Source organism: Papio anubis, chromosome 17 (assembly GCF_008728515.1).
Source record: "Papio anubis isolate 15944 chromosome 17, Panubis1.0, whole genome shotgun sequence".
NCBI lineage: Eukaryota > Metazoa > Chordata > Mammalia > Primates > Cercopithecidae > Papio > Papio anubis.
In genome coordinates, this window is record NC_044992.1 from 34,286,319 (window position 1) to 34,310,976 (window position 24,658).

The window sequence follows — 24,658 nt, forward strand, 5'->3', positions numbered from 1 at the left end:
ATTTATTTGTTTCCTTCCTCTTTCCCTCCTTTTTTTTCTTCTGACTATATGCCTGCTTTGTGCTAGGTTCCAGACTAGGCTCTGGGGACATAGAACTTGCCAATCAGGACATCCAGGTCCATGGGGAGAGAGCCATGTACTGCAAGCTTTGGCTATGTGTTTGTGGTTCCATTCAGACCCTATCGTGTGTGTACTTTGAGTGCTGCCAGTACCACACCACTATCTCCCTTTTCTCTCAAACTCAGAACTAGTTTCAGTGCCTCTCTTTTTCTTGCCTCTTACATCTAATCAGTGCCAGATTCTGTTAACTGTATCTTAGCTAGCTTTATCATGTTTTTTCAAGTCCAGTACTTACGGCCCTGCCAGTGTCTTAGGTATACCCTAAAGATCCATGCAGGAGCCTCCCAGCTCTTTCCTTCCCTCTTACAGGGCCTCGAAGACTGAGTGCTGCCCATCCAGTATGTCCCATAGAGTTATGCGCCACAGCTCCACTGCTCACCTACCCTCCCTATTGCTGCCAGCGTCATCTGCCTTACAGTAAACTGTCCAGAAATCTTCAAATGTTCTGTTTTGTCCACAGAGAGGAAAAATCCAACCTGCTTTGGCCTCAAAGGTTCCTGCACCAGCCAGCCCCCAGCTTCCTTCTCAACCTTATTTTCTACTCTCTTCCCTACCTTCCCCAGGCCCATGCTTTAGCCAAACTGGGTAAACGATTCTTGTAGTTCCTGTAGCCCAGAATATACTCCTGCCTCCTCTATTCCCATAAATCTAATTCTTACCTATTCCTACAGAATCAGCTCATTTATCCCCACTTCCAAGAAGCCTTTCCTGATCGCTGCACTTGGACCTGGTCTCTCTCCTTCCTTAATGCATCTCTCATGACTCCTGTCCTGTCCCACTGGCGTAATGGCCATTTGCTTTCATACTTTCTCTCCAAAAAGGTTACCAGGTCCCTGCTTATTCTTTTTGGTCTTCTATTTGGCACATGGTAGCAGACCAAATTCAAAACGAATGCTTAATAAATATTTATTGGGTGAATAAATGAATAGTAAGTATTGGTAACACACTGGTTGCTATATATATTTCTTTAGATTTGTTTTTCTCTCCCCTGTGTCCCAACTGGGGCCCCCTTAGCTTTCAATCTAACGACCCTTTCCAGACACAGTCTCTCCTCCTCCCTCCCTGTAATCCCCTCCCAGCCACACTCTGCTGCAGGTGAGAGAAGCAGGTGCCTGACCTGACCCTCAATGACCTCTTTCCTCCCCTCTCTCTAAATACAGGCTCAGAGGAGGAACTCGAGGAGCTGTGTGAACAGGCTGTGTGAGATGCTCAGGCCTAGATCCAACCAAGAGTGTGCTCCAGATGCGTTTGGGCCCTACCTGGCACAGAGTCCTGCTCCCAGGAGAAGAAAGGACCACAGCAAACACCATTCTTTTTGCCATACTTCCTAGAAGCACTGGAAGAGGACTGGTGATGATGGAGGGCGGGAGGGTACCGTTTCCTGCTCCAGCTCCAGACCTTGTCTGCAGAACACATCTGCAGTGCAGCAAATCCATGTCCAGCCAGGCAACCAGCTGCTGCCTGTGGCATGTATGCGCTGGATCCCTTGAAGGCTGAGTTTTTGAGGGCAGAAAGCTAGCTATGGGTAGCCAGGTGTTACAAAGGTGCTGCTCCTTCCCCGAACCCTACTTGGTCTCCCTCACCCCAGGCCTCATGTTCATACCAGCCAGTGGGTTCAGCAGAACTCATGACACCTTATCACCTCCCTCGGGTGAACTCTGCACACCAGCTTTGGCCCCTCCACAGTAAGGCTGCTACATCATGGGCAACCCTGGTTCTATTATTTTCCTTTTTGCCAAAAGGACCAGGACCATAGGTGGGCCCTGAGCACTAAAAGGAGGGGTCCCTGAAACTTTCCCACTATAGTGTGGAGTTCTATCCCTGAGGTGGGTACAGCAGCCTTGGTTCCTCTGGGGGTTGAGAGTAAGAACAGTGGGGAAGGGAAAACTCCTCCTTGAAGATTTCCTGTCTCAGAGTCCCAGAGCAGGTGGAAAGGAGAAATTTCTGCTGAACTTCCTCTGGGCAGAGGAAGGATGGAATGAAGGTAGAAAAGGCAGAATTACACCTGAGCGGGGACAACAAAGAGTTCTTCTCTGGGAGAAGTTTTGTCTCAGAGCAAGGATGGAGAATGGGGACAACAAAGGAAAAGTAAAGTATGACCCTTGGGTTTGGACAGCCTAGAGGCCCAGCTCCCCAGTATAAGCCATATAGGCCAGGGACCCACAGGAGAGTGGATTAGAGCACAAGTCTGGCCTAGGCCACTTACACTGAGTGGACAAGAGCTGAGGGGCCTCCTCAGGGTGACATTCACCCCAGGGCAGCCTGACCACTGTTGGACCCTCAGGCATTATCCCATTTGGAATGTGAATATGGGGGCAAAGTGGGCACAGGACCCCACCTGGGAACCTTCTTCCCTCAGTTAGTGGGGAGACTAGCACCTAGGCACCCACATGGGTATTTATATCTGAACCAGACAGACGCTTGAATCAGGCACTATGTTGAGAAATGTATTTATTTGCTAATATATTTATCCACAAATGTGGTCTGGTCTTGTGGTTTTGTTCTGTCATGACTGTCACTCAGGGTAACAACTTCATCTCTTTCTACATCAAGAGAAATAAATTATTTCTGTTATCAGAGGCTAGGCTCCGATTTATGAAAGGATAGGGTAGAGTAGAGGGCTTGGCAATAAGAACTGGTTTGTAAGCCCCTAAAAGTGTGACTTAGTGAGATCAGGGAAGGAGAAAGCATGACTAGATTCTCACTGTGATTCAGTCATAATTATACTGTTCACTTCACACATTATGATGATGCTTCAGTGACTTAGACCTTGGGCAAATACTCTGTGCCTCGCTTTTTCAGTCCATAAAATGGGCCTACTTCATGGTTGTTGCAGGACTTACATGAGATAATCGAGTATAGAAAACATGTTCCAAAGTGTAAAGTTTTATTCAGTGATAGAAAACATCCAAACCTGTCACAGAGCCCATCTGAACACAGCATGGGACCGGCAACAAGAAGCAAGCCTGCCCGGAAGCAGCTCAGTTTCAATCAGGAGGCTGGGCTGGAAGGATAGAACAGCGGGGCCTGAAACTATTTATATCCCAAAGCTCCTCTCAGATAAACACAAATGACTGCGTTCTGCCTGCACTCGGGCTATGGCGAGGACAGAGAGAGCTGGTGCTCCGCTGGCATGAAGTACCCAGGGCCAGAAGGGGCCTCTGTCGCTTCCTCATACGGCACAAGTCCCCTTCTGCTTCCCCGAGAAAGGTTTGGTAGGGGTGGTGGTTTGGTGCCTGTAGAACAAGGCATTTCGCTTCCTATACGGTGAAATGAAAGGGGAAAAAAGGACACCTAATCTCCTACAAATGTTCTTTAGTAAAGGAACCGTGTCTAAGTGCTAAGAACTGCGCAAAGTATAAATTATCAGCCGGAACGAGCAAACAGACGGAGTTTTAAAAGATAAATACGCATGTTTTCCGCCGTAGCTCGCAGGCCAGCATTCCTGTGGGAAGCAAGTGGAAACCCTATAGGGCTCTGGCAGTTAGGAAGGAGGGGTGGGGCTGTCCCTGGATTTGTTACGGGTCTCTGCAGAGATAATCCAGAGGGAGACAGTGGATTCACTGCTCCCAGTGCTTCTAAAACGGGAAGACAAAACAAAACAAAACAAAACACTTCGGGTTACCATCGGGAATGGGATCGGCGCCCCAGTGCCAGCAGCCCAGATCAAACGGCCCGCGTCGCGTCGCTGCGGCTCAGGCCGACGAACTCCCGCGTAAGCGCAGCCACCCACCCCTCCCCGCCCCTCCCCGCCCCTCGGGGGCCCGCTAACTACCCTACACAGCCTCCGCCGCGCCCTTGGCGGGCTCAGGTGGCGGGGACGCGCCCCAGCCCAGGTGGCGGCCGACCGCCCCGCCTCCCCGCCTGCCGGTGGGAGAAACCATCTCCTCTGGCGGGGGTAGGGGCGGAGCAGGCGCCCGCCCACACCGGAAGTGGAAGTCTGAGCGCCAGAAGTGGCGGGCATTCTGGGTAACGAGCTATTTACTTCCTGCGGGTGCGCAGCCTGTGGCAGTGTATCTCTCTGTTGCTCTTCCCATCGGAGAAGATGGCCCTGGAGACAGTCCCGAAGGACCTGCGGCATCTACGGGCCTGTTTGCTGTGTTCGCTGGTCAAGGTGTCAGTCGGGGACTTGGTTGTAGGGACCATGGGGGACCAAGGTCGGGGAAAGAGGGCGGAACGGGGCTGTGGGACAGTAAAGTGAAAAGTAAGGCCCAGGACTCAGAGGTGGCAGGGGGAGTGAGAAGCCGAAGGAGGCCATCGTTTACCTCGTAGGATCGCGGGCAGGTCTTGCAGCTGAGGGCACGGGGGGTCTTACATGCCTTTGAATCCTCAGCTCTTAGACATTCGGTGAACTTACGTTGGAGCCGAAAGACGCTGGGAGTCAGAGGCGGGTGGGGATTCGCAGCTGAGTGAGTAGTCGGAAAGGGTGCCTGACCGTGAGCAGACTAGAGAAAGGAATAGATAAAACGGAATTGGGAAGAAGAGAGGACGGAGTGGGAGGGTGGGACTTAGGAATGGAGCTTTGAAAGTAGTAGGTGGGGAACCTTGGGAGACAGAGTCAACACAGGGAAACAAGAAACTGAGCAGGTCGAAGTATTGAGAAAGCTACTTTGTCTCTTGGTCTTGTTCATGCTTATCTCTCCTTCTCCTTTATTTTTCTTCACTCCTAGACTATAGACCAGTTTGAATATGATGGTTGTGACAATTGTGATGCATATCTACAAATGAAGGGTAACCGAGAGATGGTATATGACTGCACCAGCTCTTCCTTTGATGGGTAAGCCACTTCAGAGTCCGTCATTCCCTTCTGCATTACCCAACCCGCACCCAGAGAAGTAAATGCAGGGCAAGTGTTAATCCTAGTTGGTCCCAGCCGTTCGTTTTTGGGGGTTATCTTGTGTGGGTTTTTTTTTTTTTTTTTTGAGTCGGGGTTTTGCTCTGTGACTCAGGCTGGAGTACAGTGGCATGATCATGGCTCACTGCAGCGTGGAACGATCCTCCCACTTCAACCTCCCAAAGTGCTGGGATTATAGGTGTAAGCCACTGTGTCTAGCCTCAACAGTTATTTTGAGACATACTAGTGCTAGGCATCTAATACAGTAACCACTAGCCACATGTAGCTACTGAGCACTTGAAATGTGTCTAGTCCAAATTAAGACATGCTTTTAAGTATAAAATACACCCCATATTTCAAAGACAACATGAGAAGAAAGAATGTAATCTTAATAATGTTTGTTAAATGCATGAAAATTTCTTTTGAAAATGAAGGGAAGGGAGGTATAGTAATGGTAGATCATTGCCCCAAAGCTGTTGCTTTTTTGGGGGGGACAGACTTTTCGCTCCTGTCACTCAGGCTGGAGTGCAAAGACGCAATCTTGGCTCACTGCAACCTCTGCCTCCTGGGTTCAAGCAATTCTCCTGCTTCAGCCTCCTGAGTAGCTGGGATTACAGGCGCCCGCCATCACACCCAGCTAATTTTTGTATTTTTAGTAGAGATGGAGTTTCACCATGTTGGCCAGACTGATCTCAAACTCCTGATCTCAGGTGATCTGCCCACCTGGGGCTCTCATAGTGCTGGGATTACATGTGTGAGTCACCATGCCCAGCCCATTTTAGTCATTTTACTTATTTATTTATTTGAGATGGAGGCTCGCTCTGTCGCCCAGGCTGGAGTGCAGTGGCGCAATCTCAGCTCACTGCAACTCCACCTCTCAGGTTCAAGCAGTTCTCTGCCTCAGCCTCCTGAGTAGCTGGGATTACAGGTGCCTGCCACCACACCCAGCTAATTTTTGTATTTTTAGTAGAGACGGGGTTTCACCATGATGGTCAGACTGGTCTTGAACTCCTGACCTCATGATCCACTCACCTCGGCCTCCCAAAGTGCTGAGATTACAGGAGTGAGCCACTGCACCCGGCTGCATTGGCGTGGTTTCAGCTCACTACAACCTCCACCTCCCAGGTTCAAGCGATTCTCCTGCCTCAGCCTCCTGAGTAGCTGGGATTACAGGCACCCACACCATGCCCAGCTAATTTTTATCCTTTTTTAGTAGAGACGGGGTTTTGCCATGTTGGCCAGGCTGGTCTCGAACTCCTGACCTCAGGTGATTCTCCTGTCTCAGCCTCCCAAAGTGCTGGGATTATAGGCGTGAGCCACTGTGCCCGGCTGCCATTTCTAAATACACATTTCAGTGACATTAGTGCATACTCATTGTTGTGCAGCCATCACCACCATCCATCTCCAGAACTTTTTTCATCTGTACCCATTAAACACTAGCTCCTCATTCTCTCCCTCTGGTCCCTCACAACCGCCATGCTTTGTCTCTATGAATTTGGCCACCTTAGACACCCTTAGGTACCTATGGGCTCATTCAGTAGCATTTTGTAGCTTCTTTCACTTAGCATAATGTCTTCAAGGTTCATTCATATCGTAGCATGCAACAGAATTTCCCTCCTTTTTTTGAGGTGAATAATATTCTCTTGTATGTGTATAGCATGTTCTGTTGCCCATTCATCCATCAGTGATATCTTGGGTTGCTTCTGCCTTTTGGCTATTTGTGAATAATACTGCTGTGAACATTGGCATATAAATATGTGTTCAAGTCCCTCCTTTTATTATGTTCAGTGCAGATGCTCAACTCAAGTACAGAGTTACAACCTAATAAGCCCATCATAAGTTGAAAATATAAGCCAAAAGTGCATTTAACACACCTAACCTAATGAATATCTTAACTTAGCCTACTTCAAATGTGCTCAAAACGCTTATGTTACAGTGGCTGACCAGAAGCTGTGGCTCACGGCTGCTGCACAGCATCATGACAGAATATTGTACTGAATTGCTAGCCTGGAAAATAACAAAATTTAAAATTTGAAAACGGTTTCTACTGAATGCATGTCACTTTTGCACAATCATAAATTTGAAAAATCATAAGTTGAACTAAGGTAAGTCAGGGATCGTCTGTATATCCACAAGTGAAATTGCTAGATATATGATAATGGAGTGTTTAATTTTTTGAGGAACTGTCATACTGTTTAGCAACTGCACCATTTTCCGTTCCCACCAACAGTGCCCAAAGGTTCTAATTTCTCCCCATCCTTACCAACACTTATTATTTATTAATAATAGCCATCCTAATGGGTGTGACTTTGGTGTCCCATTTCCCCAATGAAGGGTGATGTTGAGCCTCTTATGTGCTTATAGCCATTTGTGTATCTTTGGAGAAATGCCTATTCAAGGCCTTTACTCATTTTTGACTTCAGTTTGTTTTTTTTGTTGTTGGGTTGTAGGAATTATTTGTATATTCTAGTGCATATTAGGTCTTAAAGAGTGGGCAAATTGAAGATCAGAGGAGGGCTAGATGACCTCAACCAAAGTTGGAAGAGGTAGAACTTTCCTCTTAAAGAAAGAAGCTTGGGATTTTTGAGGAAGTTGAGGTGAGAGAGAGAGAGAACATTCCAAATAAAGGGAGTGACTAGAGCAAAGGCATAGGTTGGGGAAAACCAGGATGTGTTTGGAGAACAGTGGGAATTCTGTTTAGGTTAAATCATATGGTTGGGCTCTAGGGACCCTAAGGCTAAAAAGATAGATTGCGAAGGACAGAGAAGAATATACTTGTGGTCAGGAGGATGGCCTGCATCGTGCCTATCTCCCATCAGGCTGCAGGGCTAAGGGCTAGTGTTCTTCTGCTTGTCAGCCCTGGAGGTAGGGTCGGTTCCACTTACAGCGCATGGCTGATAATGTAGGATTTGGATGGGAAGGGAATCTTCTCAAATAAGAATCCAGGAGTGTTACTGAGAGAAGAGGGGAGGCATATTGAGGAGGCAGTCAACAAATGTCAGTGCTTAGACCCAACACAATAGGCAGGCAGTAAGCATTTGATTGAATGCTTTGAATGACAAAAATGCTTATCCATCTTGCTCAAGCAGCATCTTCTAGCCCTTGAATAGCCTTACCATTCTTCTGGAATCACAGCTACCTGGGAAGGACGAGTAGGATAATGAGGAGAGCTAATGCTTATTTAGCACTCTGTGCTAGTCTTTGTGCTAAGGTGTTTTTCATGTATTATCTCAACCTTTGAGTCTCAGCTTACTGATGAGGTTCTGAGAAGGGAACCCCACATGTATAGGTCATTAGAGGGGTCCCTATATGTATAGGTCATTAGAGGAAGAGCTTAGCCAAGTTGAACTCATTTCTAGTAGGAGGATCCATTGTTCTGACTCACCCTCCTCTTTGCACTAGGCGCTAGACCCCTTGTAGTTGTGTTAGTTGTAACTATTGGCCCTCTAGTCCTAAAGCCGTCTCATTTTCTAGGGAATCTGTAGGCTAAGGATGTTTGTGAGCTGAGTGAGAGAGTCTTTTGGGGATGGAAACTAACCTGTGGCTGGCGGGCCAAGGACATAAGAACAAAGAACGTTTGTTGTCCTAGCTTTGAGTCAGCCTCATCCCAACATCAGAAGGCAGTTTTCCCAACTTTGCAGTGGAGACTCAGTACTTGGCTTTTTCCTAGATTTCTCTCTCAGAATTGAGCTCAGGCCCAGGGGAGGCTCAGGCTGACTCTCCATTTCTTTTCCCTCCCTAGAATCATTGCGATGATGAGTCCAGAGGACAGCTGGGTCTCCAAGTGGCAGCGAGTCAGTAAGTGTCGGCCTTTCTCCTTTTGGCTTAGTTGTAGTATTGTTACTGTTCCTCAGGTCCATTAGGGAGTCTGAAATCAGCAAGGTGAGTGACCTCAGGGTGGGAAAGATCGGGTTGTAGGGAAGACAAGGAAGCAGTGTCCTGTGCCTTATCATTTAACACTTGTAGCCGAAAGAGGGGATAGCTCTTCTGTTGGAGTTGCATCACTTCTTTAATGTTTAGCTTTAGCTTCCATTTGATCTTCAGTCTTAACTCACTTCACTGTAATCTTGTATCTTTTTTCTTCTCTCTCAGGTAACTTTAAGCCAGGTGTATATGCGGTGTCAGTCACTGGTCGCCTGCCCCAAGGTAATAATCATAACAGCCAATGTTCATTTACTCTAAAGCTCTGCAGAAGTTTTTTTAGCTGAATTAATGCCAATTCTCACAACTCCTGAGGTTCAGCATTTTACAGATGGGGGGAACCAGGCACAGAGAGGTTAAATCACTTGCTGGAGGTCAGCTAGTAAATGAGGAGCCAGGACTGGAATCCAGGCATTCTGGCTCCAGAATTTTTGCTATTTCTGTTTTTTATTTTTTTAGAGACAAGGTCTCATGTGTTGCCCAGGCTGGACTCTAACTCCTGGGCTCATGTGTTCCTCCCACCTCTGCCTCTTGAGTAGCTGGGACTACAGGTGCCTGGCCTAGAACCTTTGCTTTTGATGACTACATGTATCCCTCTTTTTCTTCTCATTCTTACCAAACACTTACCTGGGTCTTCACTGGTAATGAGTCAACTAAGCAGGACCTTTTTTTTTGTTTTTTGTTTTAGTTTTTTGGAGACAGGGTCTTACTCTGTCACCCAGGCTGAAGTGTAGTGGCGTGATCATAGCTCAGTGCAGCCTTGAACTCATGGACTCAAGAGATCTTCCCACCTCAGCCTCCCAAATAGCCAGGACTACGGGTGCAAGCTACTACGCCTGGCTAATTTTAAAAAAATTTTTGTAGAGATGGAGCCTTGCTCTGTAGCCCAGGCTGGTCTTGAACTCCTGACCTCAAGTGATCCACCTTGACTTCCCAAAGTGCTGAGATTACAGGCATGAGCCACTATGCCTGGCCAAGGATGACTATTGATAAGTGGTCTAGGAACTCCACCCCTCAGGGTGGCAGCTGAGTGGCCTATCTTACCCTTCTGAATCTTACCTCACAAAACTATTTCTTTTCCTGCTTCAGGAATCGTGCGGGAGCTGAAAAGTCGAGGAGTGGCCTACAAATCCAGAGACACAGCTATAAAGACGTAGCAAGATGCAGGGCTGCCAGCATCTTTGCTCTCCTGCCTCTGCTTATTTCTTGTTCTGGAACTAAATGAGCAGAATTTCAAATACGTCCTACCCTCCAATTCAGACTCAGCTCACTGTTGAGAAAGCAGCACATCATTTTATCTTCTTTGGACTACAAGTGGGGTGGGAGGGATTTGGGTTGGTGGATTAACAGATGGAATTGAGGAGAGAGTAGGATACTGATTTTCCTATCCATGGCCCAGGGCTGTGCCTTCCCCATGCTGAGGACTCCAGGTCAAATGTCAATAAATATGAACCTCCTCTAGAAAGTTCTGAAGGCCATGACACCTGCCTTGCCTCCCTCTTCCATTCTCTTAGGCACAGTAATAGCTTATTTTGCCCTATAAGAAGCTTCCCAGAGCAGCAGAGGCCCTTCTACTCCCTTTTGACTGTCTCAGCCTCTTGGATTGCAGCCTTTCTAGTGTGCTTCCTTGCTTCCTATCAGAAGGTGGTGTCCAGAGGCTTGGTAACCCCATCAGCTTGGTGGCCCTGGTGTCTCGCGGATGTATCCTTCTGCCCTTGAGACCTGGCACAGCAGTACCCCTTGAAGAAATCCTGCGGCTTTGTAGTGCTCCTTGACCATGTTTAATAATTCTTCCCTCCCCTGCTCTTCCTATACCTTAGGCCAGTCTCAAGCACTTACTGGAGGCCCTTGGGCCTTGGGCGACCACTGGGTCCTAGTCTGCCTTGTTTGTGCCCCTGTAGGAGGTAGGTCCTTTTCTCCTCTGGCCTAGTAGGGGACCTTGGGTAACATCCCATTTTTCGGCCAAGGTGAGTTACTTGTTTTAGGATAAAAAAATTTACCACGAATTCTCATTTATTTAAATTTCCACAGAAATCCCCATTTTGATTTCCCTAAGTTCCTTGTTCTCCCTCTAAAAAGAATGATTACACTCGGCCTGTTTACCTCAGGATTGTTGTGATTGTAGAAATGAGGCTGTGAAAATTATATAAGTATTATAAAGGTGAAATCCTTTTGCTGTCCTTTTTGGGCCATTTTTCAATACATAGAATATGTGCACGATCAGCCAAAAGAGTGGGGGAAATGCTGAGATCCACGACTGCAGGGTGAGCTGTGGGTCATTAGCAGAGCTGCCTGTGCTAGGGCTTTGTGTCTCAGCCACCTGGTGTTGCTCTTGAGTTGATTTTGCTTGTTACCTGTGGGCTGGAGTGTGTGGGAAGGAGGAGAGACGCTGACCTGACTCTGATTAGTTTGATTAGTTTGTCTACTCCCCTTCCTTGTCTTCGCCTAGGCCTACGGGAGGGAAACTGGGACTGGCTGGGCTGCTCATGTCCACTCGTGGTCTTCAAACTAGAACCATTTTCTCTGGTGCCTTCAAGCTCTGAGGGAATGGTCGGATAACCCCAACTCCAAACTGAGTTTCTCAAGGATTTCCCCAGCCCAGCAAACAGAAAGCTCCATGAGTGGTGATTTCTGTTCAATTTCAACCTGAAAGCACCCCTGCCAGCTAGAGCTTACATCCTGGATGGAAGAAGTGCGTTTCAGCAAGAGTACCCAGGCTGTGCAGCCAACACCCAACTTTCACTAGCTTCTCAAAAAGCCCCTTGGAAAGCCCCAGCTGCTGTCCTGGGTGTCTGACCCGGACGTGGCTGCTTGGTGAGAATGGAAACAGTTGTGGGGAGGGGAGGCAAGAGGAGCTTGCACAAATAACCACACTTGGGCTGCCTCAGCCTCACACTGAACTGAGCCCTAACTGACAGTCTCACAGGAAGCCAAAGACAGAGCATAGGCATTGATGCTTGTGGGGGAAGGGTGGCCTGTTTTCCTTCCTGGATTCTACAGACTGGGCCAAGTGGGCTCTCCCTGGGAGCTGCTGCTGAATTAGCTTTCTTGCTTTCTCTGGTACTTGAACATGCAGGTGGTGCCACTCAGCAACCCAGACAGGCAGAAAGGTGCTGGAGTCCCATCCTCTACTGGGAACCCAAAGAAACTAAGACAAGGACTTGGTTCACAGCTCCCTGGGAGGGCGCGGTCCGGTCTTGGTACCACTGCCCTGCTTTCCATGGCTATGAGGGTGGCCGTGAGAGCTGTGTCCTGCCCACTGGCCCATGTGTCTGTCAAAGGTTCAGTCCCATTCTGGCTGCCAAAGTTCTGAGTGCACAGCATCTTAAGATCTCTCCTTGTCTTGCTCAGTGGCGTGGCTTCTCTCCTGAAGAGCAAGCCTCCTCCCTAGCTCAACAAGGACAGATGCAAGTCAGACGGAGACTAGGAATGGTAGCCAGGCTGCCTTCCCCTTGCCTGCCTGTGCCTCATTCTCTGCTTCCTCCCCGCCACATGCTGTGGAATTAGGGTCTCCCAGAGCACTGAGGAGCTCAGTGGCAGTGCATTGATAATGCAGCCTCCAGCTCGAGAAAGGACTGGTGGCTGATAGAGCAAGGGTCAGGATGGTCTGGTTTTGGAGGGGAGCAGTTTCACCAGGGTCCGGACTGAGGCTTTGCTCTTGGTGTGGCTTCTGCCTTGTCACTCCTAGTTTGTCTGCAGCCTGCTACTTGTTCCTCAGGTCCCCTCCCTGACATCTGGTCTCTATCAAAGAGGCAGGTAGGTCATGTTTAAGAACAGACTAATAATAACTTTGGAAGTCTGGTTCATGTTTAGTATCAGTAAAGCCTTTCATGTAAATATTTTTACAGTTGACAAAGGTGCTGGGTGCTGTGGCTCACGCCTATGATACCAGCACTTACGGGAGGTCAAAGCGGGCAGATCACTTTGAACCCAGGAGTGTGAGACCAGCCTGGGCAACATGGCAAAAGCCCATCTCTACAAAAAAATATAAAAAATTAGCCAGGCATGGTAGTGTACACCTGTAGTCCCAGCTACTTGGCAGGCTGAGGTGGGAGGATCCCTTGAATCCGGGAGTTTGAGGCTGCAGTGAGCCATTATAGCACCACTGCACTCCAGCCTGGGTGACAGAGCGAGACCGTGTCTCATAAAACAACGAAACAAACCCAAATACAGTTGACAAAGGGCTTTCACATCCACTATCTCATTTGATTCTCACAAAAACCCTGGAACTAATTAACATCCTTATTTGGTGATGAGACTGAGGCTCAAAGAGTTACAGTGTCTTGACTGGGCGCGGTGGCTCACGCCTATAATCCCAGCACTTTGGGAGGCCAGGGTGGGTGGATCACGAGATCAGGAGTTCAAGATCAGCCTGGCCAAGATGGTGAAACCCCGTCTCTACTAAAAATACAAAAATTAACCAGGTGTGGTGGCATATGCCTGTAATCCCAGCTATGTGGGAGGCTGAGGCAGGAGAATTACTTGAACCCAGGAGGCGGAGGTTGCAGCGAGCCAAGATTGCACAACTGCACTCCAGCCTTGGCGACAGAGCAAGATTCTGTCTCGGGGAGGATTAAAAAAAAAGAGTTAAAGTGTTTTAGCCATAATCAAGTAGTGGAGCCCCAGCTCAAGAAATATAATGCCCACACCAAGTTTAGGGCTACTAACTGCGACATAGTTGTCCACAAACACAGCAAGTTTTTTTCCCTCCGTAAGTGTTCCACAGAACCAGTATGAGGCATTAGCTTTCTTCTGAGTGAAGTTATTGCAACACATTGTCCTTACATGTTGAGCCCACCAACCACTCTAATCCCACCACTCTAGTCCCTAAGCCTAAAATTCGCCAAAGAGATGGAGGCAGTGGGGCAATGGCCCGGGGAGGGGATCCTTGGGATTTACTCAAGGATCCTTATGCAGGGCGTTGGGAAACCAGTCTAGCCCTTCATGAGTTACCCCTGGCTGCATTTACTGTTCCACTCCAGCAGCTCTTATGCACCTGCTGACCTCTGCCTCACACCTCCCAACCTCTCTTTTTCCTCCTCACCTCCCTTTATCTGCAGACTGATGATGGCACCGTCACACCCCACTGGAACACTGAGAGACTTGTGTGATGAAAATGCATGTATCTAACTAAGGGCAGAGTCTTGGCCCTGCTGCCTCCACCAACCACCAACTCTGTGACTTTCCCAAGTCGCCTCTAAAATGAAGTTTCTTGTCTGTGAAGTGCAGTTGACAAAACTATGATCTTAAGTGGTAGGATCGTGGTGAGCTGTGATAGGTGGGGGTGGAGGAGGGCATGAGAAGCACCTAAGGTGCTGGTTATATTTTGTTTCTTTTTCTTTTTCTTTTCTTTTGCTTTCCTTTCCTTTCCTTTTCTTTTCTTTCTTTCTTTCTTTTTTTTTTTTTTTTTTTTTTTTTGAGACAGGGTCTCACTCTGTCGCCCAGACTGCAGTGCAGTGGCATCATCATGGCTCACTGCAGCCTCAACCTCCTGGGCTCAGTTGATCCTCCCACCTCGGTGCCTCAAGTAGCTGGGTCTACAGGCATCCACCAGCACATCCAGCTAATTTTTGTATTTTGGTAGAGATGGGGTTTCATCATGCTGCCCAGGCTGGTCTCGAACTCCTGAGCTCAAGCAATCCACCCGCCTCAGCCTCCCAAACTGCTGGGACTACAGGCATGAGCCACCACGTCTGGCCTTTTATCTTGATCTTGATGCTAGTTATGTAGGTCAGTTCACTTTCTGAAAATATATTGTTATATACTTAGGATTTGTTCACTGTTATACTTCAAATAAAAGGTTTGCTTTGGCTGTGTGTGGTGGCTCACGCCTGTAATCCCAGCACTTTGGGAGGCTGAGGCGGGTGGATTGCTTGAGCTCAGGAGTTTGAGATCAGCCTGGGCAAAATGGCGACACCCTGCCTCTACTAAAAATTTTTTTAAAATTAACCGGGTGTGGTGGCACATGCCTGTAGTCCCAACTGCTTGGGAGGCTGAGGCAGGAGGATCACTTGAGCCCAGGAGGTCAAGGGTGCAGTGAGTCCTGATTGTGCCACTGCACTCTGGCCTGGGCAACAGAGCAAGACCCTGTCTCAAAAAAAAAAAAAAAAATCAAATACAATAATTTAGGGAAAAGCAATTTGAGAGTTGTAAACTAAGTATGTAAGGAATTCTCATTATCCAAGGTTGTCTATCTCTAGGTAAGTTCTAGATAGGTGTGACAAGAATTTCATCCTTCCAGCATTGTTGGGTAATAGGTGTTCCACTACATATATCATACATAAATACATCAAAATTGAATCAAAACAGAAACATTTTCCTTCAAGCACTAGGGCTTTTCCCCCTGCCTCCCAAAGACAGGGTCTTGTTCTCTTGTTCTGTTTCCCAGGCAGGAGTGCAGTGGCACGATCGTAGCTCTCCGAAGCCTCCAACTCCTGGGCTCAGTCAGTCCTCTCACTTCAGCCCCCAGAGTATCTAACAATACAGGTGCACACCACTCCACACAGCTAATTTTGGGGTTTTTGTTTTTTTTTTTTTTTTGGTATTTTTTTGTAGAGACAGGGTTTCAAATTCCTGGCCTCAAGTGTTCTTTTGGCCTCAGCCTCCTAAAAGGCTAGGATTATATGAGTGAGCCACTGTGCCTGGCCAAGGTTTTTTTTTCCATTTTAATCTTTATGGTCTCGTTTTTTATAAGATAAAGTTTTGGTTTGGGTTTTTGTTGTTGTTGTTTTGTTTGTTTTTCTGTGGTTCTTTTTTTTTTAGACAGGGACTCACTGTGTTGCCCAGACTGGCCTTGAATTCCTGGGCTGAAGAGATTCTCCTGCCTCAGCCTCACAAGTAGCTGGGACTACATGCATGTGCCACTAACACCTAGCTTAAATTTTAAAAAATGTGTTATAATACTTCCTCGCTATTTGGATACAAGATTCTGAATGTGATTTAACCTGATTTGGCTCAAAGTCGTTGTAAACCTCCATTTTTGTATCATGTGGTGAAATGGTTCCAGGACTCTTTTTCTACCTCTTGGATGCATAGCAACCTGTCAGCTGTCACTTCTGTTGCTCACGTGTGGCTGTCCCCCTTCCAGTCTTGTCTGAACTAGAACAGGCAGCCACACTTGGTAAAAATTGCTGTAGGTTGTGCCAGTAAGGTTTAGCCTGGAGAGAAGAGCACATGGCTGCCTGCCTCAGTCTTGGGGTTTCAAGGCCTTCGCCAGTGGGAAGGTGAGATGCTGAGTCTACAGAAGAGTGAAGGCAGACCACAGAACATTAGGGCTGGGGGAGTCATGACTTAGGCCAGCCCCTCACTTTATAGGGGAGAGGACTGAGCCCCAGAGACTGGTCAGCTTGACTTCAGGAGCGGGTCACTGCTACTCTGTATGTCCTATACTGCCTAGCTCAGTACCTCTTGTCTAAAGATGCTGTGTTTCTCTGCCATAAGATCCCAGGAAGCGGGAACTGAGTGCAGAGAACACTCTGCCTTGTGCTGCTGGCAGATCCTCTGAAAAATAGGATGGAAAACATTTCCCCTCTATGCCTTGGCACTCCCCCGTTCTCAACCCTCTGCCTTCCGGGTAGAGGGCAGACATTATGTTGTCCCAGATAGGGAACTTGAAGTCCAAGGAGCTTTCCTTGGGGGTCTATCTATGGCGGATAGAGGCCTGGGCCTCTGAGAAGTCAGGGAGCTGGCCTAGCCCATTTCAAAAGCTCCTGTGTGCTGCTCCTGGCCTATGCATTCTTCCTGCAAACTGAGCTCTTGTGTTACAGAGTGAGCGTGAGGGAAGGGAAGGAGCAACTTCAGACAGCAGGGTAGGGGGACCTCAGTTTCTCTCCAAAATGGATCCCTCACCCCCTTTCAACCCCTTCCACCCTTTCAACCCCTTCCCCCATCCCGGAAAATACCTGGAAGGAAGTGAGCGCTCTGGGGCCACTAGCAGGAAGTGGGGGGTTAACTGTCACCTCATCCCTGGGGGCTTGAGTAGCAGAAGGCAGAGGGGGGAAATGCAAATCCATGCTTGGGAGGGAGGAGAACTCCTGAGAGGAAGCAGGTGGCAGCCAGAGCCCAGCCTTCCTCCTGGGCCAGTGGTCCCAGCAGGGGCTGGGGAGGCCTGAGGCAAGGGAGTTATCACAGGCCCTGAACAAGCCAGCGGCCGGGGCACCCTGTGCAGGCAGCTGCAGCACTTTCTCTGGTCAGCTGAGTAGACTCACTTCCTCTGCCCTGCACCCCAGAGAGGCCGGGAGATGGAGGGCGGGGTCTCAGGAGGAGGGGTGGGGCATGGTCTGGATTCATGGAAGGTGAGGAGATGCAGGAGAAATGAAGCAGGGGATATGTCCCTGGGGAATCAGCTGGAGGCGGGCAGGGATCAGTCTCTTCTGCTTTTGCCTAGGGACTAAGATTCAGGAATCCCTGTGGCATCTGCACCTCCCCCTACCTTGTTCTAGACACCAGGGGCCAAAATTGAGAACCACATGGTGTCCTTGCAAAGGGATATTTTATAGCAACTGGAAACAAGAATCTAAGAAGCAGCCTTTGGCCTTGTGCCTCTACACTAATCATCTATTACATCTCTATGACAATTTCCAGATTCAAAATGGGCCACTTCTATTATTGCCTTTGGCCCTCAGTGCCATCCCACGAGGCAATATTATTCCCCTTTCACAGATGAGAAAACTGAGTTTCCATTACATCTCTTGCCCACAGTCAGTGGCCTGGTGAGGCTGCACTGGTGCTTCAGCCTTTCCCCCTTGCACAACACTGCTGTCCCTATGGCCTCCCTTCAGTTCTGCATGGCAGATGGGGATCCAGGGCCAGTAACTGGGGCAGGGGCATGGGGGGTCCTCCAGGTTTTCCTTTTTCTCCCTTGAGCCCCACCCAGCCTGCAGGTGGGCTCTGCGGTTGCAGGTCCACTGACCTTAGTGTCAAAGCCTCTTTGGGGGTGAGGGCTTCCATGCCTCCTGTATTCACTCACCCTGGGACCCCTTAGAGAGGGACTGGGCCCCCTGACGCCCGCCCCCATTTTGGCCCAGGCGTCTCACCTCCCCCTCCCCAGAGCCACAGCCCCATGACGCAGCCAGCCGCTGGTGCCCCATTGGCCCGCTCTAGTGCATTTGCCCTTATTTGGCCAGGCCGGCTCCAGGCTGGGTCTCCACCCCGGCCCAGCCCCCGCAGGCCTGTCTCTCTCACTTCGTCTTTTTGAGGTTTGGCTCTGGGGCTCTGGGGCCCTGGCGGGCGTCACTTCAAACGCACTTTCTGGTTGAGTCACTTTTTAACGGCTCCAGTGCTGTGAGCTGCTGCTGCTGCTGAGTCCCTGGCCTTGGGGGCCAACCCTCCCCCATCTGACTGCTTAATAGGCTCTGAAGGAGAGGGCTGGGGAGGCCATCTGCTGCTGGAGAGACTCTGCAGACCACCTGGCCACCCATTTAGGCCCCTCTGCCCGCCCCCCCCGCCCCCCCCTACAAGCCTGGGCCAGAGGGTCCACCCTGGGTCGCTCCCACTGCTTTTTCCAATGGGGTTTTGAGGGGAGAACAGGTCCTCACAGAAGACCTATTCCTTTGGGGACTTTGAATTGAGCTCCCTTGGGGGAACAGAAACGGGCTACCCGATTTTCAGGAAGGTGAAACTTAACCTCGCTGAGTTTCCGGTTCCTCATCTCTGAGATGGGGATACCATCACTTACCTCACTGGGTCAGCATGACGATCAAGTGAGATTCAGATTGAGTGTGTTTCATCAAGTTCTCTGGCTGCCTGGGCTGCCTCCCTTCCCCCTGCCCCGTGTGCAGAACGTGGAGGTGGATGGGATGAATCCAAGCAGGTTGACAGGGCAGTCCTCACTGAGCAGTCTCTTTCCAACTCTCACCGCCTTTTCCAGCTGGGCCTGGGATGTGAGGAATCCTGTTGGGGGCAGGAGGATGGCAGGAGGAAATAGATAGCCCTTTGCCCCTTGTTTCCAGACAAGATAAGGGGAGAATTCTACTAGAGCCCTTCCTAGCCACCCTGCCTTCTCTGCATTTTGGGAGGTGTGCCCTCAAGCCAGCTGGGAAGATTCCATGGCTGCCCCGGGGGCTGGGCAGGATTTGGAACACAGATACTGCTGCTTCCTCCTGCGAGGTCCCTGGCCTCCTATACTCTTGGGGACTTCCTAGAGCACAAACAGGTGTTTTGGTCAACTCCCCATTTTTATAGGTGAAGAAACAGGCTGGGTTTAGGGGTCGATTCAGTGACTGGCCCAGAATTGTACCACATATAATCACAGGGTGAGGACTAGACCCCTAGTTTCTTGACACTGAGTTTTATCCTTTGCTTGGTGATCCTGATGTTGGGATAGGGAGCTGGGCTGATGAGGGATCGTAGTGGGTTTCAGGCAGAAAACCAGCTCTTGGACCCCCTCCCCGCCCCCGCCACACACACACAATTTATTTGCAGCAGTTGGAACTGGAGCAGGTGCAGCTATGCAAGTTAAAGCCAGCACCTGTGTGTGGAGAGTCCAGAGGGAGCTTTCTCTCATTTCTCCACTTGTGTCCCTAGGAGATCCCAGAGGAGAAAGCTTCTGGTTTCATGGCCACTCCCACAGCAATGGTCAGGGTAGCCTTCCTCACACCCACACCCCCTTTCCACCCAGCCCATCCTGCCTTTTCCCAGATGTTGTGGAAAGAACCCAACTTGGCCCTAACTTGTTTTCTGACCGCAGGCTGCTTTCTGCCTCTCTCTGGGCTTGCAGCTCTGTTTCCTGACTTGGGACCAGTTGCTGCCTAACCTTGCTGCTTAAAAGTCCTTGGATCTTATGATCCCAGGAGACCTGAGCCAGAACCCTGTCCCAGTGCAAAGTGACCTCCTAGTGTGGGCCACTGTGCACTGGAGCTGCCCCTTGCCAGACAGAGTAGAGCAGGAGAGTGTGAAATTAAACCTAGGGGAGTCTGGGCCGACCTGGTAGGAGCTGAGAGCCAGCCACCTTGTCCGCCCTCCTTGCCTGGAGGCCCTTCAGCACTCCTTGTGCTCCCAAGGCTCTGAGATGAGACAGAGATCTTCTGAGGTGCTGAGATGACCTCTGTAGGGGACATAGGCTGTCTTAAGTTCTTAAGGCACTTCCCTCTCTTGGCACCTGCTTCCCTTGGTTGCCCCTCCAGGGAGATGGGGAAGGGTCTCGACATTTGGGACTATTGACTCCAATTTGCTCTAGCCCCATTTTGCAATGCTAGGGGCTCAGTTTCCCTCCTTTGTGGCCAGGCCTGTCCCCAACCGTAGCTTACTGGAGGGCGGGCCTGCTCCGCCTTCTGGACTTCCTGTTTGTGAGTGGTTAAGTCTGTGGCTTCTCTCTTGTTGTCTCTTCACAAGGCAGGTTATCTGGGCTGCCATCTCCCACTGGCTGCTTGCCTGCCTGCCTGTGAGTGCGGGCCCCAGGCCCATGCAGATGGCGGGGAAGGGTTGGTTTTCTTTTCTGCCTTCATGTGCGGACAATGAGCTCGTGTCATTTCTTCCACCCTCTGGGCCTGTTCTCCTTACAGGCATTAGGCCTTCAAAAGACCATTTTCTCCCTGTTTCTCCTCCTTGCCCAATCTCTCCTTCTAAACCCTCTTCCACCTGTACTCACATTCTCCAGGAAGCCTTCTCTGATGGGACTCCTGTGACTCTAAGGTTGCCACTGCAGCATCCAACATCCCAACCTCCTGGGCCCTGGCAACCCCCACCTGGGATGGCCCTGTGCCTGTTGCTGTTACTCTGTTAAATATAGATGTGTGTGTCTACTTTACCCTCAGATTGGCTCACTGGAAGTAGGAGCCAAGTGTCCCCATCAGACCTGAAGCTCTGCCCCTGCTTTGGGTACAAGACACTCACTTGCACTGACACATACACTCTTACACACTGCCTGTCAGGCTGGGAGTGCCCAAGGACGGGTCCTGTGTCCTTTTCTCTGCTGGCTCACCTTTGCCTACCCACAGCCTCAGCTTGGCACACAGAGATGGTTGTCCCCGAGGTCAGTAAGGTGGGGGTGGGAGTGAGGGACCGTGAGCCTGGAGCCCTCCAGGATTCCAAGCCCAGATCCCTCTATCCTGGTGAAGGGCTGTTCCCACCTTGTTCCTGCCGCCCCCACCCCTACTTCCTCTGAGCAGGAATCTGTCAGAACCAGAGAGTGCCATGGGGGACTTTTGACAGCAAGTCCAAGTGAGCCAAGGTTGCCCAGTGACAGCCTACTTGAAACTGCACTGGCCGCCAAGTGGGCAGAGTCTGAAGTATCAACTTGAATTCCTCTCTCCTGCGCAAAGACGTCAAGGGTCTGGTTTTTCGCATCCTGGGGAACTCAGGCAACAGGTGGCTTTGGGGGCAGGAGTGGGAGCCAGGCCACTGTCACAGAGGTACCTATGTTCTGAATCCACCCCCAACTCCTTCCAGTCACCCTGCCGAGCACTGGCGCCAGAGTCCCAGGTGAGCCTCCCTGTGTCTCTTGGGGAGGAGGCAGGTGTGTCCAGGAGCGTGGATAGGCCTTCCTCTAGGTGTGTGTGCAGGCCTGCGGCGTGTGTCAACGACAGCGTGTCTGTGTCTGAACGTTTTGGGCCACTGTGTGTGCATGCGTGTTTCCACGCAGGCACTGGCTGCTCTTCCCTCAGGCACCTGCTGGTCAGTCACACAGGCCACGCATCTGGGTGGTGGCAGCCCACATCAGGCTTCCAGTCCAGCAGCCTTCTTCCACTCACAGGTGGATGGCCCATTCCTTGTATCAGGCATTCTCACAAAGTTTCTTATTGTCTCTGTATTCTTATTTTAGATTCTGCCCCTTCCCCTGTCCTTGATTTTGTCTCTGGCCCTGTCCCATTTCTTCTGGTTTGAGGCCCAGCAGAGCTGGGAGTCATCACTGGGCTGGGGAAAGTCCAGGTGCAGGGACCCTGAACCTCTCCTCATTCCATCCTTCTTCAGCCCCAGCCTCGGGATGGGAACCAGCAGAGGGCCCAGACTCTCCAGAAACCCCCTGACCCCAGAAGCGCCATCGACAGAGAAGCTGGGTCCTAAGCTCTCTTCTCAAAAAAAGAAAATAGATAAATAAAAATAAAAACTATTGGTGATCTTTGGGCATTGAGGTTGTACAGAGAAAATCAGCCTCTGTTGTCACAGGGCAGTAGGCATCAGGGACACCTCAGTCTGCTCAGGACAGGAGAAGGGCTAGATAGGAGACTGTTGGAGCAATGTGTGTCCCTGGGAACCTCAGCTCTGACTTGCCGCAGGTCACAAGCTGAGAAGTCTATGGCATAGCTGGGCCCAGAAGCCGGGGGCCCTGGGTCCCATTCTGTGACTCTCTTTTGCGGGGATAGGACGCCTCTGAAGTGAGGGCTATGGAGGCATCAGAAGCAGGAGAAGGAGTAAGATGCTCTCAGGGGAGGAGCCCTGAAGAATGGGGGTCCAGGAACCCAGGTTACTGCACAACTTTGATATTCTTATCCTCTTATCGCCCGGGGCAGCTACTTCCCCTCCACCCAGGTCGGAGGCAGCGGTGGTCTCTTAAAGGAGTATCGCCTCATTTCTGGCCAGCTGGGCCTACAAGGCAACCCTCCTCACCACTTTCTCTTTAGACTCAAGGGGGTGAAAGGCCCTGTTTCCCCTTTCTCTGTCCCATTTTAGGGACCTGGGAGTGGGGCAACTTTCCAGGTTGAAGGACCCCCTTCCTGAAGGGAAGGATGTGGGGCTGTCTCCCTCCCCACTGCCCCCATGCCAATTCTCTTCTAGGCCCTGAATCTGACAGCTCCCTAAGGTCTGTGTGGGCCTAAATGGAGGACCCAGAGAAGAGGTCCATGGCCTTCTGGGAAGGAGTCACTGGGTGGTTTTCTCTCTACTGCTCCTACCTCCCCAAACCCATTCCTCTTGCTTCCAGAACCAAGCTCATCGAGAGGCTTGGAGAATGCTGGGGGAAGATGGTGTGGGCCGGGCTCAGCCCACCCTGCCCCCTGCCCACCCCCACACCCTACTCCCCTCCCCCAGCCAGGGGCCCTGGGCTGGGCAGCTTCCTGCCTTCCCCATGGGGAAATCGGGGGTGGCATGCAGGTGGGTGGGCCCCATGCCCACATCCGGTGGCCGCCAGAACCTTCCCTCGAGCCTCTTTCCCTCCAGTCCTCCAAGCCCCCTTCTGTCCCCGTAGCACCTGTGCCCCACCTTAGGACCTGGTCCTCACCCAGCTCTGCCCTGCTCTCTTGTCCTCACAGGCTCCAAGGAGAGCATGAACACCTAGCCTAGTGTCATCAGGCCCACTGGGCCTGAGAGTGCCCCCCGCACGGTGCCCTGCAGGCTGAGGCTGCAGGAGGGGTGCCTTTGCGGGGTGCTGAAAACAACAGCCTCCATGGAGGGTGTGCTGGCCCCAGTGCCCTTCATGCATCGGCACCTCCACGGCCCCATGGGAGCACACGCAGAGCAGCCAGGGTTTGGCCTGAGTGTCGGGAAGGGAAGGGAGTTTTCTGGGCTGGGGTCAGCAGCGGTGAGGCTCAGAGAGAAGGTCCTTTTCTTGTGCTGGAATTCTGGACTCCCTGTTTTGGGCACTCACTGAGAGCCCTGTCGAGGAGCCCTGTTCTTCTGGGGACACCCTCAATGCCCTGAGTCAGTCCCAGGCTCTTGAGCCATCCCTTGGAGCTGGTGCCATGGGGGGAAGGGCAGCTGGGGCCGGAAGCCACCTGCCCAGGGCATGAGAGAGGGTCCCCAGCCCTCCCGCGGGCCCACCCTCTGTTTCCTGTCAGTCTGTCCTCCCCAGGGAGGGAGGGAGGGCGCTCATCCCCTGCGGGCGGGGGCGGGGCGGGCTCTGAGACCGTTGGGCGCCCTGAGATCTGGCCCACGTGGCCTCGGGGTTATAAGCCCTGCCCTCCCTGAAGGGAACCCCACTTCGGAGCCTGGAGCACAGGGCGAGCCCTCCTCTGCTCTGCAGCCTCAGGTAAGGACCCGGACCTTCACTGCTGCCCCAACTGGAGCTCCTCAGCTCGGGGCCTGTAGGGGCTTGGGCTGCTGGTCTGGGTGGAGGCGCAATGGGGGTGTCGAGGAGCTTGGGTGGGAACCCCATGCAGGAAGCTCAGGGCAAAGCGCCTTTAAACCTTCTCTAGTGAAGGAAGGTAAAATGGCTCCTGGACCCCAGTGGGGGAAAGAGGTGTCCAAGGAGGAGGGCTGGAGAGTAGGGTGGGGATGGCAGAGGGTGGGCAGAGACTGAGAAGTGAGACCGTGTCTCAAGGGGCACCAAGCTCTTCCTCTGCCCAACATGGCCACCATTTTTGTTGGGATAGCCTTGGGCTCCTGCCAGGGGAACAGCAGGGCAGTGAGGGGTTCAGGACTTTGGGTTGGTGGGGAGCTGAGAATCAAGGCCCTGGGGAGTCAGGACTTTGGGGCTGGCGGAGAGGCTGAGGACTGAGGCCCTGGGGGGTCAGGACCTTGGGCTGCTATGGAGGCCGGGACTCAGGCCCTGGGGGGGTCAGGACCTTGGACTGGTGGGGAGGCTGGGAATTGAGGCCCTGGTGTGTTCAAGACCTTGGGCTGGTGGGAAGGCCAGGGCCTGAGGCCCTGGGGGGTCAGGACCCTGGGCTGGTGGGGAGGCTGGGGACCTAGGCCCTGGGGGGTCAGGACCTTGGGCTGGAGGGGAGGGCGGAGGGTGGGGACTGAGGCTCTGGGCAGTCAGGACCTCAGGGTTGGGGTAGGCTGGAGGCCAAGACCTTGGCGGGGGAGCTGTGGCTGCCACGTTTGGACACTGGAGGGTGGGTGGCATGGCTGGGAGCAGCCAGCCAAGGGGTCACAGAACTGGAGGTGAGTCCTCCAGAGGCCCTGGTC

The 24,658-nt window shown here is 51.3% G+C and overlaps 2 protein-coding genes and 1 long non-coding RNA gene across 4 annotated transcripts in view; 2 read left to right on the forward strand and 1 right to left on the reverse strand.

The window, feature by feature from the left end:
- Positions 1-2,697, forward strand: part of RNF43 (ring finger protein 43) — a 68,604-nt gene extending 65,907 nt beyond the window's left edge. The window contains exon 9 of the mRNA XM_031657520.1: positions 1,281-2,697. Within this exon, the coding sequence (XP_031513380.1) occupies positions 1,281-1,324 (44 nt within the window). The 3' untranslated portion in view covers positions 1,325-2,697. The remainder of the gene's footprint in view (positions 1-1,280) is intronic.
- The window catches only part of LOC103878794, a 54,108-nt gene extending 30,435 nt beyond the window's left edge, over positions 1-23,673 (reverse strand). For both annotated transcript variants that reach the window (XR_004179407.1, XR_004179408.1), the window contains exon 1: positions 18,552-23,673. This is a non-coding gene — a long non-coding RNA (uncharacterized LOC103878794). The remainder of the gene's footprint in view (positions 1-18,551) is intronic.
- SUPT4H1 (SPT4 homolog, DSIF elongation factor subunit) lies at positions 4,105-10,356 on the forward strand. The gene is made up of 5 exons (XM_009190347.4): positions 4,105-4,234; positions 4,791-4,897; positions 8,697-8,752; positions 9,047-9,100; positions 9,965-10,356. The coding sequence occupies exons 1-5, from the start codon at positions 4,166-4,168 to the stop codon at positions 10,030-10,032; spliced, it is 354 nt and encodes a 117-aa protein (XP_009188611.1). The 5' UTR covers positions 4,105-4,165; the 3' UTR covers positions 10,033-10,356.
- Positions 23,674-24,658: the final 985 nt, after the last annotated feature.